Raw genomic sequence first — 20,066 nt, 5'->3', positions numbered from 1 at the left:
GTGTGCATGGAAATTCACTTATGTTGTCTTTGCTTCCAGTTGCTTTTAGTACCTCTGAAAATTATCTAAAACTTCAGGAATATCTTCTGTAAATAAATTAAATTTAACAGTTGAGCGGCATGTCTAAAAACCCATACCACTGTTTCTTCAACTATTTCTCCTTTTTGTACATGGAGCTTTTCTGGCTTGCCTGTGTTGGCTTGCCACCAGTACCTTAAAAGGATATTGTATGTATTCAGAAAATAAGTTAACAAAGCTGGTCTTTTTTGCCAAGGTCTGATTGGAAAAAATTCTTCTCTCTTTAGAGAGTTATGTTTCATACAGTCCTGCCAGTAAGGGATTTCTGTTAGTACTTTCAGTATAGCAGTACCTTTTTTTGCCTGCCTTTTTGAAAGGGAATGCAAATTAAATGTTAGTAATGACAAACTTGAGTGATATGGAGTGGTACTCACTTTGTTCCTACTTTTTCTAGTTACGGGTGCAAGTTTTGTGGTGTTTAATGGAGCCTTAAAAACATCTTCAGGATTTTTAGCTAAATCCAGTATAGTTGAAGGTAAGAATTTTAGAAAAAAATTTAAAAAAAAAATAAAAATAGAAGCAGTCTTGTGCAGGATCTTTATTCTCAGTAAGCTAAACTTTGTCTTTTCAGGATTTTTAACTTTGTATAAAAACTATTGCAAACAAATGCTGTATGGAAAATACGTGCTAGTTCACCTAAAAGATACTAAGTTGTTTTTTTTAACATATTTTGCTTTAGTCAGTGCAAGTCTCTTTGACTTTCCTTTACAGCTGCCTACATCTGGAACTGTTTTCGTTGCCGAATTCATGAAATACATATATTATCACATACATGCAAAAAAACTTCTAAGATTAATCAAAGATTGATCTTTCAGTCTTAGTTCTGTTGACAAGAAAGGTTTTCATTACTTCCTCTTTCATGTAACACTTAATGGTGTAGTTGGGTGGTGGAGTCCATTTGATGTGCCTTTATTAACGAGCTGTAGGAGAGGGTTGGTCCCACTAGAATTTAAGCCAAGATTCTACTAAAAAGCTGTGCTACTCTTTCTGTAGATAAGTTGGAATTTTAACTGGTTTTCTTCTAGATGGATTAATGGTACAAATAACACCAGAAACAATGGAAAACCTACGTCAGGCATTAAGAGACAAGAAGGACTTTAAAATAACTTGTGGCAAAACGGATACAGGAGACATAAAAGAATACGTAGATATTTGCTGGGTAGAAAATGAAGAGAAAACAAACAAAAGGTAAACATATTACCAAAGCAAAACATCTTGGAGAATTCTTGTTCCCAATTTTCAAATATCCGCCGTTAATTTCTTGAAATTAATCTAAGGGTATTTTTATTGAAAGAAAGTACTTGATACTAAAACTTGAAAGGGGATAGAACAGTAAACTACCTGCAATCCTCTAGATGTCACCAACAGAACAGTTTTGCTTGTAGTTCACCAAAATTTAATACAGTTTTCTCTGTTCAAAAGTTGACAGGAAAAGTGCATGAATCCTCACTTCCCTTTGAAAGTCCTCTATCAAATCAGTAATGAGTTTGTGTGGGGATGCAATTAATCTGTTTAAGGTTCTTTGTCAGGGGGATGTTGGAAGTGCGTAGAACTGCCCTTGGCCATTCACTGCTTGGAATGCCAGCATTCAACAAAGCTAAAGGAGGTGCAAGACATCTTTATTGGTCGTGATTTGAATGCTTGTTTATGTAGTTTCAAACTTAAATTGTACTAACTCAGAACTTGTCTCATCTTAAGTTGTTTCTTACACCATGCATTTGACTTGGTATACCATTTTCTGTGGCTTCTCTGACCAGTTACAACAAACAGTGTCTTTACCGAAGGTGGTTTATAGCTTCTTAAACCTGTAAGATTAGGTTTTTATTAAGTGTTGTTTGTTTTCTGTTCAGGATATTTCTTTTTGTAGCATCTGTATTTTCATGGGTACAAGTCTTGTATTACATTTTCTTGTAAAGCTGTTCAAATAGCATTTAAGGAGGGGTAAATGTTATTTCATACAAGTTATTCAATCTAAATCATAAAACCTTGTTGTAATTATTAACCATAACATTATGTTCCATAGAACTTTAAGCCCAATCGATGGAAAATCAATGGAAGGAACACAGAGTGAAAAAGTACCACAAGGCAGAGACTTTGAAAGAGAGGGAAGAGTTATGAAGTGTACCGAAGTTAGTAAACTACATTGTTCTTGAGTCTTTTTGTTACTTTTAGAACAATTAAGTGGTAAAGTGATCATACTAAGTGATACTGCTAAAGAAACTAACTTACTTGATGTACAGCCATACTGATAGGCAGAATGTTCTCAGTAGCTCTTTGATAAGTTTACATGCTTTTCATTTTTCTCATCTGAAAAAGACTAAAAGCCTCTTAGCATTGATAACTCTATAAAGATATACTCCAGATATTCTCACGGCCACTTAAGTATTTTGATTGAGTATATGAAATGCTAGAATACTTTTGCCAGCAAACAAGCATTATAGCTTGCTCTGTTCTGCATTGTACTCAACTATTCTTTTCCTTATTTTTCAATACAACCAGGCTGCTGACTGTCCTTATCCTTTCTATAATTTCAGGTATACTATTTTCTAAAGGACCGTGAACTATCCAGTCCTGTTCCTCACCAGTTTGCTAAAGAGATTGCTATCGCCTGCAGTACTGCTCTTTGCCGACACCTTAAAACCTTGAAAAATAATGGGATGAATAAAATAGGCCTAAGAGTTTCTGTTGACTCAGATATGGTAATCTTTCAATTTTTATTGCAGACACTCCAACTGAAATCTCTTTCTTGTAAAGACCTTGGATCTCTTTTTGAAAGCTTTTAGGTTTTTTGCCCTACCCCAGATCCAGACTGAGGATGGAATTTCATGAAGAAACTGTCTTAATGACTAGTTTTTCTTGAAAGGAATAGTCCCTATTCTGCCCAAATTCCCTAGTAGCTGCTTGCAGTAAGCTGTCAGTCCTTCCCTGGTTCTAACTCTCTCTGGCAGTCATCTGCCTCCAAGGTGAGTCAATTTAGAGAATTGTAGGGCTAATTTTCTGAGGCGTTTCTCGAATTACTGCTGGTTTTGCTCCTTAATGTAGTTCCGTAAGGGATATTTGCATCAAAATCCGTACAGCAGAAAAGGACAGGTCTACCCAGCTGACAGTGGAAGAGAGGGAAGGCAAGGCTTTCCAGCATGCAATGCCCCTCAAAAGATCACAAAACTGTAGAACAGTTCAGTTCCTTGCCTCTGAAGGTGTTCTGTGTTACACTTCCTCAGCTTTTTTTGAGAGAAGCTGGAAATACAGTCCTGAAAATCCAGTTTTCAGTAGTATATTTTGAAATTAATAGCAACTGTGATACTAGGACACAATCAGATCACTCCTGGGTATCGGACTGAAGCAGTGTGGGAAACAGAGGATGCGTGTCCCTGTAAACCTATGCAGAGTGTTGCATGCTTCTTGATGGCAAGCCTAATCATTCATGGTTGGCTTCAAAGACCATCCAGCTCCCAGTGTTTGAATGTTATTTTGTTACTTCATGCTAGCTGAAATACTGTTTTACCAAGATACTACACTTTTGCGCTGTCGTGTTGATAAAAAAAATGTTAGTATCAACATTAATGTGTTTTCCTTCTAGGTTGAGTACTTAGCCGGATCTGGAGGTCACCTTCTTCCACAGAACTATCTGAATGAATTGGACAGTGCTCTGATTCCTGTGATTCACGGTGGGATGTCAGATCCCACAAGTCTACCATTGAAAATGGAATTAATATTTTTCATTATAGAACATCTGTTTTGATGAGGCTGATTACAGGCAATATACTGATTTGCTAGATCTGAACACCAAAGTTGTAATGCTACAAACACTAAAAATGTTGAACTTACTAAACCTGTTATGTTTTAATAGATTTTCAGGCTGTTTTTTAAAACCCTCAAGTCCTTTCTGGTTACTCTACCACAAAAGAATTGTAGTTTGTAATGTTTCCTAAAGTTCTGAAAGTTTACACTTAATACTGGTGCAGAAGAGGGCAGGTTTTGTTACCTCTTTACACAGCTGTAGCATTTTCTATATGTAGTGTAACTTTAAGCCATACTATCTTGCCTCTTAAATTCAGATAAATGTGTTACTGAAAATTGCTGTGGTTAGATCTAATTTCTGTCTGAAGCATGTGCTTTGCATGTGCAAATGAGCTAAAACACTGAAGTAGAAGCTGGCACAAAACTGTTTTCTTGCCATTTGAGATTCAAATACAAGATCTGTAGCTGACTGCAAACTTCATGTGTCAGTTATAAGTGCACACCTTCTGACACTTGTTACGGTCAGCACAAGGAAGAATTTTGCAGGTTTGTTTATGAAGATGTTGTAGTTGAAGTCCTTAACATTAGAGTATTATGCTGGTGCTTCAGGAACATATGCTCTGAATTAATTTTTTTTATAGAACAACTGATTTCTTTTCTTGTATTTATAAGGATTTATCTAACTTAAATGGATGCTATTTTTATAAATGCTGGGTTTTTTTCTTTAGTCTGTGTTCAGAAGTCCTGATACAATTTGACCTTTAAAGGATTAATAAAAAACAGATTACCCTTGATGTAATCTACATGTAGCAATAAGTCAGACCAGAATTCTGCAATATCTTTTCTGCTCCTGTCTACTGCTTTTGCCACCTCTTAGTAGCCACCTTTACTTTCAGGGAGAATTGATGTATTAAGTGTGAATTTTCATGAACAGATTGATTTTTAGTATACCTGAGTTCATGTATAGTTACGTATTTTTGATATTGGGTCATTAAGATCTATTTATGTACTTGTGATGCATGTGATTTGTACTGAGGTTCAATGAACCATAATTGGGGTTTGGTAACTGTCACACAACTGTTTATCAAGAACAGAACCAAAACTAAATACATACAGGATCTATATTGTTTTAGTAAAAATGCTGGTACCATTTTTGTAATGAGACTAAACTTGGATGCCTTCTTGATGCTAATAAGGGGATATTTTATGTTTTTGTATCAAAAACAATTTGTAACTTAACCTAATCTGCTCTGCTGTTACCTGTGCTTTAAAATACCAGTTCTAGAAGGGTTCAGGCTTCAAGATCCTGACCCAGGAGGAAACTGGGGCTGCGTTTGAGCTGGTTAACGTGACTTCTTCAGAGAACCTGCAGTCCTGGAGAAGAGCTGAAGACCACACCATATGCAGTATGAACAAACCGTGTCCTTGCTTGAAAACAAGCTGCAGCCGGACAGCCAAGAAGCAACAGCGAAGGGTTGAACAGAAGCGAAGGACTGTGGCGGGGTCGGAGGTGGCTGTTGTACCCTGAACTGTGTGGGCCAGGCCATAGGGGTAACCAAAGGAACAGCTGCCACTCGCCCTCTACTAACTCCTTTAAGTAATGATCATGAGGAAAGTTAACTAAAATGCTTGATATCTTATCACTGTTATTTAAAAAAAAAAAAAAAAAGACAACTTCTTGGTGGATGTGTCTGGTCTTTGCAGTGTTTTGGGGAGCCTGGACCTGTTCCAAGACATGGACCTGTTGGAGCGAGTCCACAGGAGGGCCGTGGAGATGTTCTGAGCCCTGGAGGCCCTCCGCTGTGAGGATGGGCTCAGGGAGCTGGGGTTGTTCAGCCTGGAGAAGAGAAGGCTCCGGGGAGACCTTACAGCAGCCTTCCAGTACCTAAAGGTGGCTACAGGAAAGCTGGGGAGGGACACTTTACAAGGGCACGTAGTGACAGGACGAGGGCTAATGGCTTCAAAGTGAAAGAGGGTAGATTTAGATTAGATGTCGGGAAGCAATTCTTGAGTGTGAGGGTGATGACACAGGCTGCCCAGGGACGCTGTGGCTGCCCCATCCCTGGAGGTGTTCCAGGCCAGGTTGGACGGGGCTTTGAGCAGCCGGGTCCAGTGGGAGGTGTCCCTGCCCACGGAAGGGGGGTGGAACTGGATGGTCTTTAAGGTCTCTTCAACCCAAACCACTCTCATTCTCCTGCCCGTCCCTTTTCCTGCCGCACTGCCGGACGCTGGGGCTATGGCGGTGCTGCCCGGCCGGAGCTCCCCGCCCGTTCCGCGTCCTGCGGAAACGCTCCCCGCGGCCATCGCCTCACCGGCCGGTACCAAAACCCGTCCCTATCACTCCCCCGGTCCGGAGAGCGCCGGCCGCCCCGCGGGGCCCAGCCCGGCCGCCGGCGCCGCTCCGCCCGCCTCAGCGGGGCGGGGTCCGGCGAGGAGATGGCGGACGAGGCGCAGGGTAAGAGCTGCGCGGCGGGGACCGGGCCTCCCTCCCCTCCCCTCCTCCTCGGTCCGGTCCCGCCGAGCGGCGGTGCTGAGGGGAGGTCTCCCTTGGCGCCGTCGCAGGCGCCTGGAGTGAGGCGGCGGTGGATCACTTTCTGAGGCGGCGGCGCATCCGAGCGAGAGACGCGGCGGCCATCAGGTGGTTCCACGCCGCCAACAGCAAGGCCCGGGCCGGGGAGGCCGCCAGAAGTAAGTGTGAGCCGCAGCCGGCTTGCCGTGCCTCCGGGCGGCCGCCTCGGCCCGACGTCGGGGGGCTGGCGGAGGGAGGCGGCCCGGTGGGGCCCTGAGGCCATCCCGGTTTGTCTTCCAGGCGAGCCCCAGCCCGGGACGGCCGCCGGCCCCTGCGGGCCACCGGGCCAGCAGGACAAGGTGTGGAGGTGATACCCTTTCAGCAGACAAACTTGTTTGGTTGTAAAAAGACAACCAACTTCCAGGCGTACAGGCCCTCTCTCAGGTCAGGCCTTCATATTAACAAAGCCTGTCGTCCCCTGTCAGCAGACCAGAGCCGTGGGTAAGGAGTCTTCTGGTTTCACACACTGGAGCTAAGATTGCCTGGAGTGCTGTCCAGTTTATTTGTTGGCACAGGGGAACACTAAGCCGCCTGCTGCAGATAAAACTGTTGTCTGTGATGTGGTTGTGCTGAGGACCCACCACAGATCCCTCATACGCCAGCCTGGGCAGCAGTGGTCAAGTCGGCCCTGTCCTTTCCAGTTTCATCTCATGGTAGGTCACCCTGTCCAGTCTGCTGACACTTCTGCTTGTGGATCTGCTCTGGAAAACAGAAAATGGAAATGACCTGATTAGAAGTCTGTCTGTCCATCCCTCCCTCTCTCCATCCTCCCCCTCTCCATCCTCCCCTTCCTCCCTCCATCCCTCCTTCCGATGAGGTTCAGTACCAGTGCTGTTACAGGGACAGCGGGTGGTGGAGCACAACCTCAGGGGAACCTGCCGTACCTCTCAGGCTGGCTTTGCCCTGGGTGCCTGCCCGAGAGCAGCAGCTGCAGCGCGGTGAGGATCGCTGCTCGCAATGGTTTTGTCAGCGCTCTGCTGCAAAACTTGCCCTGTCTTCCTGAAACGGTTGAGGATTCCCAGGTAGTTTTGACCGTATATGGATGGATCTTCTTCTTCCAGGTCTTTTTAGTATGAAGTTGTGTAATGTTGTGTAATATTTCTTGTATTCTATAGAACAGTTTTATTATTACTTCCCCCCCTATTTAGTTTAGGATGATTAAGGTATTTCAGGTTATTTGTGAGCAGTTTATTTTAGGGAATTTTAATTTAATGTATGTGAATATTGGGGAAATAGTAAATTTATTTATGTAATTTTATATGTAGTTTGCTTTCTATTGGCTGTATAATTATTACCTTTTTTATTATTATTTCAGTATACATTGAATTCTCTGCAAAGCTAGTAGTACTGCCCAGACTCTCGAATGCTTCTCACCATAGGAAGCTGTTTTCAAGAGCTTGCAGCATTCCTAAGATTTCCACTCATTTGTCGTGTGTTTTAGCTACTGTTTTCCTGGCATATGTTTCTGGCTGGCTGGCTGACTTTTTTTTAAAGTTTTGGCTGATATGGGTTTGTCGATTTTGAGAGTGAGACAAGGAGAGTATTCAGTCTGTGACAGTGTTAAAATCTTCTGGTCGCCTTTTCCTAAAAGACTCTGTCCGGCGCCCTGTTTTAAGAGGAAAAGATTCGAAATTTAGCAAGAGTGGATTCACATTTTGGATATTAATTTTGCTGTTCCTCTGAAAAAAAAAGTGATTACTTGGCCAAATGTGTCTACAAAAATCAGTTTTCATGTGCTTGTAGATTTCTAGAGTTTATTGACTAAAGTACCCAAAGAAATGCATCTCTTGCTTTGCAGATAGCAGCTCATACTGGGTGATCTTTGTGGAGAGTGTGGAGTGAGATCTAAGTGTGCAGAGTCCAGTGTAGAAAGACTTGCCCTGTAATTGTGACGCTGAAGTGGAGCAATAGTGAAACTATTGGATTTGCTTCTGTTAGAGCATTCATTTTTTTAAATCAACAGGTGATGTTCACATGATAGAAGCAGATGTTCTTCTTCGTGGTGGCTTGGGAGGAAATGAAGATCCTATCATGGCTCACCCACCTGAAACAGACAGCGATAACACATTGCAGGAATGGCTAAAAGAGGTTGTTGACACAAATAAAGGCATCAAGCTGGATTTTAAGAGGTATCTCAAGACAAAAAGATTTTTATATTCGTGTTCTGACTAAGTAACAATTTTACAGGTAGCACTATCTTTTAGCGATGTTAGACCAACCTTTTTCTTATCGTGTAATGCATTCCCTCCCAAACAGAAAATGCAGTGAAACGTAATCAGTATAACTAAATGCATTTCAAGAGTAAAAGCTTCAAAAGTGTTTTAAACTACAAATAATTATTTTATATTCAGTGAATTTGTTACCAAGTTGCTACTGAGCAAAGCTTTCGATAGAGAAAACTGAAATGATAATGCCTATCTGGGAAGCTCCTGTGAGTTTTCTGCTTGCGAAAAAATGTGGGCAGGTTAAATCCTTCTATTGTTAACAAAACCTGTACATCTCTGCCTGGACAGAGAATGGCAAGGACAAGAGAAGTAGACATTTGTTTGGGTTTATTTGGTTTTGGGGTTTGTTTTTTTCCTTTCATTTTAGTCAGTGTTTAAATTAATTTAAAAACATCTGCCTCTTATTTTTCCACATGGGATTTCCACACAAGTGCAGTCATTTAAAAAAAGGTTTTTAAAATTATGTTGCATTATCAAAGTCTAATTGCATAAATGCATTTTAAAAATACAAGCACACAGTGCAGCTATAGTCAAATGAGTGATAGAGATTGTGATGTTCTTTTGAATAATATTCCTTTGGATACCGTTGCTGAAGTTTTGAAGATTATTTCAACAGCACTTAATAAGAATTATTTTGTGTGTTTCTACTCTGTCAGCATGATTGACCCCATAATCACATTTCCTGCTGGCTTTATCTGCAGGAATGAATGTATTCTGCAAAAGGACTTCAGAGTCCCACTTCTAAAATGCCAGAGTCATTCAGCATGGAGTCAGCAATACGTTTGAATTTTCCAAATGCTGTGCAATAAAAACAGTGCTGTCTGGAGTTTGGGTTTGGTTTTTTTTGTTTGTTTCAAGAGATGCTGCTTTGGGCTTTTTTCTACTTCCATTATTTTGTGCTTTGTAGTAAAAAGGAAGGTATTCCACTGGCTTTCACAATCCCTTGTATATGTGAAAATGCCATCTATTCTGGCCTCAGACAATGTGAGAAATACTTAAGCGAATAATGTTAACTCAAGCCATCACTAGCTTTTCTCGAAGAAGACTTGAGCTAATGCTGACTGAAAACATTGAGAGGAATTCCCGCCACTCTGCAGCTTTCTCAACAAGACAAAAATTAAAATGTACAAAATGACTTTTCACAGGAAATAACACAGGCAGCCCAGGGTGCTTTTTCGCTTTAGAGATAACCTAATGTACCAGCTGGCTGCCATTCCCACGTGTGGCCACAAATCCTGACACAATTCATCTGACCTCATCATGAGCTAGGTTAGGAAATCACTTGGTACAGAACCACCCCTACAAAACAATGAGAAAAGTTGTTTACCACTTTACATCCCTGAACACACACACACACTGCTGCTAAGGCAAGCATCAGCGCTGGTGTAGCAGGTGGGAGATGCAATGGCCTGGGAATTGGGAAGAGATGGTACTAATTAACCATCACCTTTGCTGTTCGAACAGGCATCTGTGCAGCATGTAGCTTGTGGCCCATGTTTGAGTAAGCTCTACCAGTTGTGATCCTCTCCTCGCTCTTCACAGTGCCTTCTCTTCCCCTTGCTTTTCCTGGTGCTCCCGTGACACCCGGAGGGACCAGTTTAGGATGTTGAACAGGGAAACTAACCCTGCAGAGCAGCACAAAGAATTTTCTGTTGGCTCAGCTCGGTATCAGGTCGCTGCAAAATTTTGAGGAAAAGCTAGAAGATGGCTTATTCTGAGCTTTTCATGACTTGCAGGAGAAAACACAGGTATTAGTAAGGATATCACAACTCTGACCGTAATGATTTTAAATTCCTGAATGTTACATAGAATGTTAATTAATCTGCTGTGAGAGAAAAAAATACTTTATTGGCATTTATTCCTTTTCCCCATTATTCCACATTTCCTTTCCATCCACAATACTGCTGTTTCAAAAGTTTTGGTGGATAGAGAAAGGTTATTGTTTGCCTTCTAGTTATGCCTTTTCTTTTGATTTGAGGGAATAGTGAGAATATGTGACTTAAGATATTTTGTTAAATGCTTACAAGTGGTGCTACGCTGGTTGCTCAAGTGACTACATCTCAGACTTAATAATTAGCGGTAGGATGAACACCCAGTGGGCAGAATTCTTCATGCTGCCAGTACTATGCCACGGCTTTTGAGCTGTGGAAACACGGAAACAACCACTGCAAAAGTGTCGGAGCCTGCAGTGGCTTCCTTAATTAAAATCCTTCCTAAGAGTTCAATAACATTGAAGTCTTAACAGGTCTGGAGTTAGAAGAGCCATGAGGTAAGACCCATGAAGCAGTCCATATTGGGCAGCAGGGAGACAAGAGGCTTACGGTACTTTACCCCCACAGAAATAGTCACCTTATGGTAGAAAGGGTCCTCAGCATTTGCTCTCTGGCTTACAGGGACAGTGTCATTAACATACCCATCTACATACATACTGTATGTTTCCCATCTTCAACCAGAATGAGGTGTCTCATCTCACCCATGTGTTATTATTATAGTCTAGAAGCTGTACGGCCTTCCTTGGAGCTTCTTGAACAGGTGGAGCAGCAGTTGAGGCGACCCGTTTGGATCAATGCAGATATCCTACCAGGACCTAATGGAAATAGTACTGTGGTGGATGCAAAAGGGTTCCTCGACACTGTCACTTCATTTTTCCCAAATGTAACCTTATCGCTGGGGTGGACAACTGGCTGGCACCCTGTCAAACACAATGAAGGTAAAGATAAAACATTTAATGCTTATACTGCATAGTCTGTTTTCTCCAAATTAATTTTATAATTGATTCAAAATACATTACATGCCACCTGGTCCGTTCGAAAATAATAGTGAATGTAAGAAGAATTATTTTCTTTGTTGGTCTATATTTGATAGTGTTTTAGAGCAATTAGTTCAATGTTTGAGTTGTAGCGGAACTGTGTAAAAAACTGATGTTTTTGTTGTTACTGAACGTTTTGTATTTTGTTACTGAACTCATTCACACATATTGGGGAATTTGGGGGGGCAAATTGCTCACGCCCTGTTTCAGGTAGTCTGCTCCCTGCATCCTATGAGGATTGGTTTGGTAATTGGAATTCTGGCACGTTTCCTGAGCAATAATACATTAGCTGGAAATTTAAAACCCTATCAGTGTGCTTTTGCAGTAGATCACTGAAATAAAATTGTAGGTCAACATTGTTTTTAACATTTCATTTCCATTGAATAATTAAATTTTTGCAATAAATTTTCCAATTTATTGATGTTAGTAACTTCTTTAAGTCTCAGTTTTGAGAATCTAATTGAAGTTTCTTATTGTTAATCCCTAACGTGAATTTAGATCCTGAACATATAAGCATTATCTTAGGGTCCTTTTCACAGGCTTCCTCTCGTAATTCTCACAGCTGCTTTGATTAGGATGTTTTACTCCAGTGCATGTGCATTTGTGTGCAGTAGTGTAGTCCCACTAATATTGTCTGTGACCACAACAGCAAAATTATACACCTTTCCAAATCGCTGATTGTTCATTAGCAAGATTTAATATTGTGGCATGAGGATTTTGTTTTATATTATACAGTAATTTTATTAAACTATATAGTACTTTGTCCAAAGTATTTTCAGTGCAGTAAAGAGTTGCTGGAAATAATGTACTGGAAATACTGTACTAAGTAACCATTTTAATAAATAACTTTATCACCATTCTAAACTTCAGTTTGTGATGATGCTAATTAAGGATAAGACACAAGAAAACCAGCTTATTTGACTGATTTCAACCACAAGTTGCTGTTTGCCCAACAAAATCTGTTTTGTTAAGATTTGGTGCTTTAAGTCTTTTCAAATTGCATATAAGTACTTGAGAAAAAAATATTAACTCTTTGTCATTGAAGTTAAGACTTTCATAGCCTGTAGAAATAAGAGAATATTAAATACTGTTTTAACTAGCTTCAGTGCTTGTAAAAATCTCAACAGCAGGCACTTGAAACGTTTCACAATGCTTAATTTTAGCAATTTTGATGTTCAAAATGTTTTACATCCTTCATTTCTCTATAATTTAAAAATTCATTGAATTTTTTTTCCAAATTTTTCAAAATGTTTCCATTTTTTAGGCTCACTTTCAAGTTAAAACTGGTCCATGTTGAAGTCAATGGTAACACTGTTTTTTGAGAGAGAGCAAAGATATAATTTCCTGCACGTTAGAAAATGTCACATTCTGTAGCTTTATGTAAAATAACACTGCAATTAATAGAAATAAAGATTTTCAAAGTAAATTTATTTTTTCATATTAGTATTGTTTTTCTCCTCTGGGACAATGACATTTTTTATTTATAACAATTTAGCAATTTCATTGCAGAGTTATGTCACTTTCACAAAACCCATGTTCACTCTTGTATTACCATGCAACCTAACCATTTTAGAATTTATTGTGCCTTTATAGAGGTTGTATTTGTGAAGAATTCTTTTTAATCAAATGGTCTTTATTGTAGGCTATGACTGGGTGATGGTGAAGGAGATGGCTCAGATATGCAGTACACTTTCCCAGCCTGTAACGTTCCCTGTAAGAGCAGCGTTAGTACGACAGTCAATATCTGAGCTGTGCTGGTTAATCCAACAGTCGGATAGGTAAGTTTGAGGGCCTTTATTCTTAGCTGTCCTTATTACAAAGGCACATAATTGTTTATATGAAATATAGCACAGTTATGTGTACATGCTTATCCCAATTACTTCGAAAATATTTTTTCTTCTAGATTATCCCTTCAGTTCTTTAATTCCTTGAGTTCCTTGAGTTACATTGTGTTGTCATACAGAAACGGTCACTATAAATTTCTTTAAAATAAGAAAATCCCAAAAGCCTCTTCTAAAATTACTTATTATAGTAGTGAATCTTGTGTAGGTTTGTAATCCAGTTGCACTATAAGCATTTTGTAGGACTAATGTAGTTAAATAGACCAAGTAGCTGGATGTTGCAATTTGGAATAATTATATTTAAATATTTAAACTTCATAGGTACTTTTTATTGGATTCAGTGTTTATATTTTCTGTAATAATGTGACATAAAAACATTAAAGGTGGTTTTTAGGTTGGAAGTCAGTGAGCGTGCTACAAAGCTGTTTTTGCTTATGTACTTGAAATACATTCAATGGTTTCCAAACACTGACTTAATCTTTCCTTCTAAAAATAGTTCTTACAAACGCATAACAATTTCATAGAAAAAATTTATTTACATGTAATAGAATGAGAATAAAGCCTGCTTTGTATATAATTGTCTTTTACTCATCTTTTTCACTTACTCTGCCTACCTGCACTTAATAAAGTTCTTCCTTAAGCACCAACCACGGTCAAAGCTCAAGACGGAAATGTTAGGACAGTGACTTGTATGGAAAATTTCTAAGTAATTAGAGACAACAGAGTGGAAAAACTATAGGGTTTTTTTCTTGTTTATAGTGGTGAATCAAGAGATAAATTAGAATTGAACATTTGAAACTGGGAAATTAATTTCAAAATATAGTTACGTTAAGAGTACGTCTTGTGAATTGTGCCATTCTCGAATTTGTCCTCATTGGATACAAGCATTATTCCCACTGAAATACTAGTATTTTCTCTTTTACCTCAGCATAAAAATCATGATTTTTTTCTAGTGACATGATTAGAAGAAAGAAATTGCTGAGCCAGTTTTGCTGACATGCAACTAAATTCTGGCCTACCTGTATTTGAAATACATACAGTTTTAATAAACAAAGGGGAAAATTTAAGTATTTGTCACATGGAGATTGTGGAGTGTAATGCTTTTAACTTTAAATGATACTTGGAAGTTTTTCAGGTTTTTTTAGAGTTACAATAACGTCTGTGCAATTAATGAGAAAAGTACAGAAATTACATTCAGTTAATCAGATGGCATAACTACACATCACGTAGGTGACAAAACATGGAGTATGAAAATCAGCTATAACTGAGATTGCCTCATATTTTCTATTATAATGCTCCACATGTAACTGTTTATAACTTTGTCAAACTTTAAATGCTCAGACTGATAAATTCATTTGCTGGACATCTGCCTAGGATTTTTTATTTTATTCCTTGCTAGGTTTGGCACAACAGTTCACACAAGGACCAGAATACAGATAAATGGTTCTGGGTGGCGTACGATTGTCCATCTTAAACATTTTGCAGTCCTCCTTGGGAAGTTCTAGCAAGTTTAGCTTTAGGAGCAAGAACTTGAAGTTTGACTGGAGCCAAATTGTGTGACTTAGCTCTGTAACGAGGAAAAAATATTTTTAGGAGCTTATTAGTGCGATGTATATCTGTTGTATGTGCTTTATCTTAAGATAACATACTCTTTTTTCTCTTTCTCTCTCTCTTTTTTTTTTTTTCCCCTTTTTTTGATATAGGTACAGCCTCACTGTTTGGACAGGGAAGGAGGATGTGTATTCTGTAGAAGATTTGCTTTACATCCGAGAAAACTTTGATAAAAGTAGGGTTTATTATGACATCTTAGAGCCCCAAAATTCTGAATTCAAAAAAGCCATAGGAGTAGAATAGTAAACACAAAGCAGGCAATCTCTCACCTTATAATACTTAGCTTCTTTAAACATGAAGATTTCTTTTTCAGGGAAATACATTTTCCTTCCCAAAAGAATTGTATAGAACACAGCCGTGGTTATTGGAGGAGTTTTTATATAACACTTGTATTGAAATGCTTATCAAATAGAAATCTAATGCCTTCTTTAATAGGTCAGAATTGCTGCTTACTCATCGTATGCACATTCCCTCTCATTCACCCGGTGGCGCGTGGTAACGGCTACTCACGTTACCTAAATATACCAATACTTCTTCCCTGCAAGCACCTGAAGGGGAGAATGGCCCCAGCTGATATTTCTGGACCAAGGTGGTTCGCTACTAACCGCTTTTGTGTAAGACAAAGTCTATGGGACATTCTATCTCTACCAAAGCCTGCTTTTGCTTTTTATAGGGGAGGACAAGAGTCAAGACCATATTAAGTACAGAACTATGCACTTCCCAAAGGGTATTCTTTTGTAGCTCATCTTGATACACTATTTTTAATGCCATTGCGGTTGATAATGTTCTCACTCCTGGTCAACAGATGAGTCTGTATGCTAGACGTGAAGAGTGGGATCTCTGATACTACATACTCCATTGAGAAAGAATGGCTATTTTTACTGAATTAAAACTAATCAGGTTCTCTGCAATGTGGTAATTGTGCATGTCACACCATGTCTTGCCTCCATGCTTTCTGAGCCATCGGCGACATAGTCCTTGGATTGTGAGAGGAGCTGGAGTTGTAGCTGCACGGCAGGAGGTGCTCGGCAAACAGAACCCCCAAAATGAAGAAAAATCCTGTCCTGTACATAGAGCACAGCGATGGATTACAGGGAGGTACACATCAGAGACAGCATTAAAAGAACTGTAGTGTTTTGTAAGAGAAAAGTGGTAGTTCTTTCAAGAGTTTGAAACGAAATTTTAACAGCAGTTATGTAAAATGTTCTGCTGCAGTCTTTCTGAAGGCCAGAGGCTCTAAGAATGAAATAGCTATACAGTGATTAGTACTTACATCAAAACCTGTACATTTCTGTGGTGGAACAGTTGTTTTCTACAATCCCCTGGTTTGTGCATCTTTTTAATTCTCAGAATACAATTTCAAAAATTTTCAAAAGTTGGACTTCCCTTTGAGGGAAAGTAAAGTCATTGCAACTCTGTGTATCACCTGCAGGAAGAGTCCAACCTATTTCCTTTTTAAGCATTTTTTTGCATCTTTCACTTCTGCGTCCCTTAAAATAGAGATATTGAAATCTGTGCAGATTGAGGCACAAGCTGTGTGTTGTTGCCTTCTGCCAAATGTTACAAAGTCTTTTTTCATAATGACAGAGATCTTGATTTCTAAATGAAAGCTGATGCTGTGAAGAGGCATTACCCTGTCCCCTGTCATCCTCTTGTCCTCCTTTTCCCATCCTCTCACGTGCTTCCTGCAGGAGTTGTGTGAACTTTGATGCTTTCCACAATACTGTCCAGGCTGTTAGTACTAAAGAGTTAATTAGGGCAAATTTTGCTTATTACATAGCATTAGTACAACTGTGATAGAAAAGTTAGTTATATTTCTTAATCCTAAATCTTGAAATATGGTGATTTCATGCAGCCATTAAAATTCAGGATTGCTGACCTACGCTCCTTTGGCAGGTTTATGTAATAATTGGTTTGTGTTCTTGGGGGGCAAATCTTTCATCATTTTTATTGTCTAATAAGATACAATATACTTGGATAAAAATAGGAAATTTTTTCTAAATAAGGAAAAAAACTATCTAGTTGTACTTGGAATAGTTAAATAGAGTACTTAATTTAATTTACGCAGTTGATGTGCATCGCAGTTACCACCAAAAGGTCAAGTTGTCAGTGCCATTCCTCTTAATGAATGGGGAGAAATGACGTATTTTTCAGTTCGCTGTGACAACATGATCTGACTTGAACAGATTTGACCTCTCAGTTCTTCATAGCATCTCTTTCTTTGAAGTTTGCGCGTGCATTTTGCTATACCATGGCAGGAAGCGAGATTAACTATTTCCCAACTGACCATAACTATGTAAAACATTTCAAGTACTTCAAAGACCCTTTTCTAACCCAGATCATTTTGACTAGAACAGGTTCAGGAGCTATTGGATGACAGGCGTGCTATCAGATACGATCATGTGGTATCCTTGTGACCCTTTCACCTTACTCCTTTTCAGGGAAAACAGGATATATAAATGACCAAAGCTCCAGTTAAACCCAGGTTATAGACATTGCTTTGAATCTATAGTACATACAATAAAGTAGTAGGAAATAGTATAGTTCAGAGGTTTTTGTTTTCTGGGATATACCATTGAACAAGAACCACTTCGGGCCATCAGCCAGCTTTTGGAATCAAACGCAACACAGCTGCATTAGCCAAAATGAGTCAGGCAGGTGCCTGGGTAACAGAATTTGCTTTTGAGGGGCATAAAGGACATAGCTTGAGGACACACCGCTGTAGCCGGGTTCATTTATTGAGTGAAAGGTGCCATTAAAGAGCACTGAGTTCTTTGTATTAATTCTTACTGATCACTTTACTAGCTTTCTTTTCAGGATATTGGTGGTCATTCAGAAGCAGCAATACTTTCTAGCCATATATTTATTTCAAATAGATTTAAAGTCAAGAGTATCCCATTGTCCTTTTGTTCCACAATTTATGTGAACATTTAGGGCAGGGGTGGACTCCTAGGTCTTGTTTCAGCTCCGTGTTGCAGGCCGTTATATTTATTGACTTAAGGGATTTTGTCTTTCAGTTCGTTAGCCATTTTTGCGTCCACACTGGCAGACTTTTCTGTTATTTGGAAACCTTTTTCCCACTTACCAATTCCCACCTGAAGTATTGTTAAAACTGGTTAAACTATTAAGTAAAAAATACCAGCCAGAGGTATTAAGGGTGTAGACATCATGGAAGAAATATCAGTGAGTAATACATGTGGGTATTCAGATAAAATTAAAAGAAGACATGATCTATATTACAAGAAAAAATAATTAAGGCAACAAGACATGTGAAACTAGATTAAATAAAATGCTAGAAATGAATTATATGGAGCATGCTTGCAGTGACAAGGTTTGACTGTGTGGTGAATTTGATTATTCTGTATGGATTCTCCTATGTATCTGAACTCCTGTATGTATTTTCTACCTATGGATTTCTGTTAGTTTCCTGTGAAGTCGTTTGTGGTGTTTATGTCAGTCTGGTCTGACTTGCACGTAAATAAATTAATTTTAATTTGTTTCTCTGTTTTCATGCCAGTCTTCGTACAAATGCTCTCCTTCTAAAATAAGATGTGTTAGCTGTGGGGCTGGCAGTAAGATAATAAAGGGGAGAAGAGAGACAGCTACTTACTCTGTTGGAAAGGGGGCTCTGTGGCAGGTCTGTGTTACTCGAGCTGTTGCTTTTTTTTTAAAACCTTCTCTCAGTGATCTGTTCCTTGTACTTAAAATGTTTAGAAGCTATAAATTCTGCCGCTTCTTTGTGGAATCATTTTCTCTGTCGGTATTGCTTTGTGTCTGTTGATATCTTTCAGAGAGGCTTTTAGACATAATTGTCCTTGTTACATGAAAAATCTGTTAATTTAAATGAATTAGATATTGTTCAGGATGTCCAGGGGAGTTAACCAATTAATAAAATATTTCTAATTTGCTGCAAGTGTAGTTCAAGCCTCATGTTTTTCTGTGAATTTGACGGAACTGACTAAATAGATAAAATAACACGTTACAGAAGAGTATTGACATCATTAGTCCTGCACAACTACTCAATAATATCCTGCAGTAAGATGTAAATATGATGAAAGGAAAACAGAAGCCGCTTTTCTGAGGTTTGTGTTGTTTAAATGTGCTGTGGAATTGAAGAAAATGCCCCCAAAGACATGCATTTTAAAAACCAGTTCTCCACCTTCAGAATCCATGTGAAGAATTACTCAGTTTCGGCCTACTCGGACTGCAAAAAACGCCAGTCGTCGTCTTCAATTAAAACCTTGACATTAAACCCTTGTATGTTTTATTTATCAGCCAGCTGCCTGCGACCAGGCCGTTTGCTAATGTTACTGCAGACTTATTTCTGCACTGTCCATTAAACCCTCTTTAATGTTTGAGTCCGAGCACTGTAAAGCTTTTCACCTGTGATTTTTATTGTGCTTTGTTTGGGTAATGAAGAATTTGATTCGGCACCTGGCCTGTGCTGTCTTTTTCATACGGGCAGTGTCTGTGCAGCCGCCAAGGGAGGGTGCCTCTGAACCTTCCCAGCACCCTCCTGCAGAACTGGGTTTACACAAACCTCCACCTCTGCAGCCCACCACCAGGGACTCGTGACCCTGGTGATTAAGAAGACGGAGTTAGTGAATTGCGCAGAAAGTCTTCATACCTCACTTAATAACTCTGTGATAAAATGGCCCTGTCCTTCCTTTTCTTTAAGAAAAAATACAGAAATCACAGTGTTGGGGAATTAAAAACGTTTGGTCTGTTTTGGGGTTGGCTGGTTTTTTGAAGGTTAGGGAGAGCCCGTTATGAACTGCATCCTACATTATATCCAAGAGTCAAGGGAGCTTTTCCATCAGTTTCAATGTTCTAAAATTTCTTCTAATTCATTTAAAATTTCTTCCAATTTTCAGAGTGTATTTCTTTTAATAAGGGGAAAACTACTAATGTAAGGAAAGATATTAGGAGGCATTTTAACAGTTGTTTAAAGAAACATTTTTTCCATAAACTCTGTTAACCAGAAAACTTTTTCTACCACAAAACTAATTAATTATACTTTTTTTCATTAAAATTGTGAACCAGTTTTTTTTCATTGTTGTGTTTTGATGCTCATGGAGATCTCTATTCTTTAGTTTGTTCACCTGTTGTTGCAGGAATATCCGTTTGCCCGTGCAGTGTGGTTCCCTGATGCCCAGGCTCCTCTTCTGTGTATTAACTTGTTATATTTACTG

General features: G+C 39.2%; 2 protein-coding genes across 11 annotated transcripts in view; both read left to right on the top strand.

Moving 5' to 3' along the window:
- The window catches only part of ZFYVE16 (zinc finger FYVE-type containing 16), a 34,158-nt gene extending 28,653 nt beyond the window's left edge, over nucleotides 1-5,505 (top strand). For all 5 annotated transcript variants that reach the window (XM_063321041.1, XM_063321036.1, XM_063321039.1 and 2 more), the window contains exons 14-18: nucleotides 473-553; nucleotides 1,104-1,266; nucleotides 2,102-2,207; nucleotides 2,613-2,777; nucleotides 3,659-5,505. In XM_063321041.1, the coding sequence (XP_063177111.1) occupies nucleotides 473-553; nucleotides 1,104-1,266; nucleotides 2,102-2,207; nucleotides 2,613-2,777; nucleotides 3,659-3,820 (677 nt within the window). In that variant the 3' untranslated portion in view covers nucleotides 3,821-5,505. The remainder of the gene's footprint in view (nucleotides 1-472; nucleotides 554-1,103; nucleotides 1,267-2,101; nucleotides 2,208-2,612; nucleotides 2,778-3,658) is intronic.
- Nucleotides 5,506-6,159: 654 nt separating this feature from the next.
- Nucleotides 6,160-19,762, top strand: FAM151B (family with sequence similarity 151 member B). Of its 6 annotated transcripts, XM_063320511.1 has the most exons (7): nucleotides 6,260-6,274; nucleotides 6,382-6,507; nucleotides 6,629-7,041; nucleotides 8,352-8,517; nucleotides 11,106-11,323; nucleotides 13,065-13,200; nucleotides 14,967-19,762. In XM_063320511.1, the coding sequence occupies exons 4-7, from the start codon at nucleotides 8,363-8,365 to the stop codon at nucleotides 15,115-15,117; spliced, it is 660 nt and encodes a 219-aa protein (XP_063176581.1). In that variant the 5' UTR covers nucleotides 6,260-6,274; nucleotides 6,382-6,507; nucleotides 6,629-7,041; nucleotides 8,352-8,362; the 3' UTR covers nucleotides 15,118-19,762. The 6 variants fall into 6 exon arrangements, with proteins under 6 accessions (XP_063176577.1, XP_063176580.1, XP_063176579.1 ...); XM_063320507.1 differs by lacking the exon at nucleotides 6,629-7,041 and having other exon boundaries at nucleotides 6,160-6,274; XM_063320510.1 differs by having other exon boundaries at nucleotides 6,191-6,507; nucleotides 6,629-6,687.
- Nucleotides 19,763-20,066: the final 304 nt, after the last annotated feature.

This window comes from Chroicocephalus ridibundus, chromosome Z (genome assembly GCF_963924245.1).
Source record: "Chroicocephalus ridibundus chromosome Z, bChrRid1.1, whole genome shotgun sequence".
NCBI lineage: Eukaryota > Metazoa > Chordata > Aves > Charadriiformes > Laridae > Chroicocephalus > Chroicocephalus ridibundus.
This window is presented reverse-complemented; position numbering and strand designations above follow the sequence as displayed.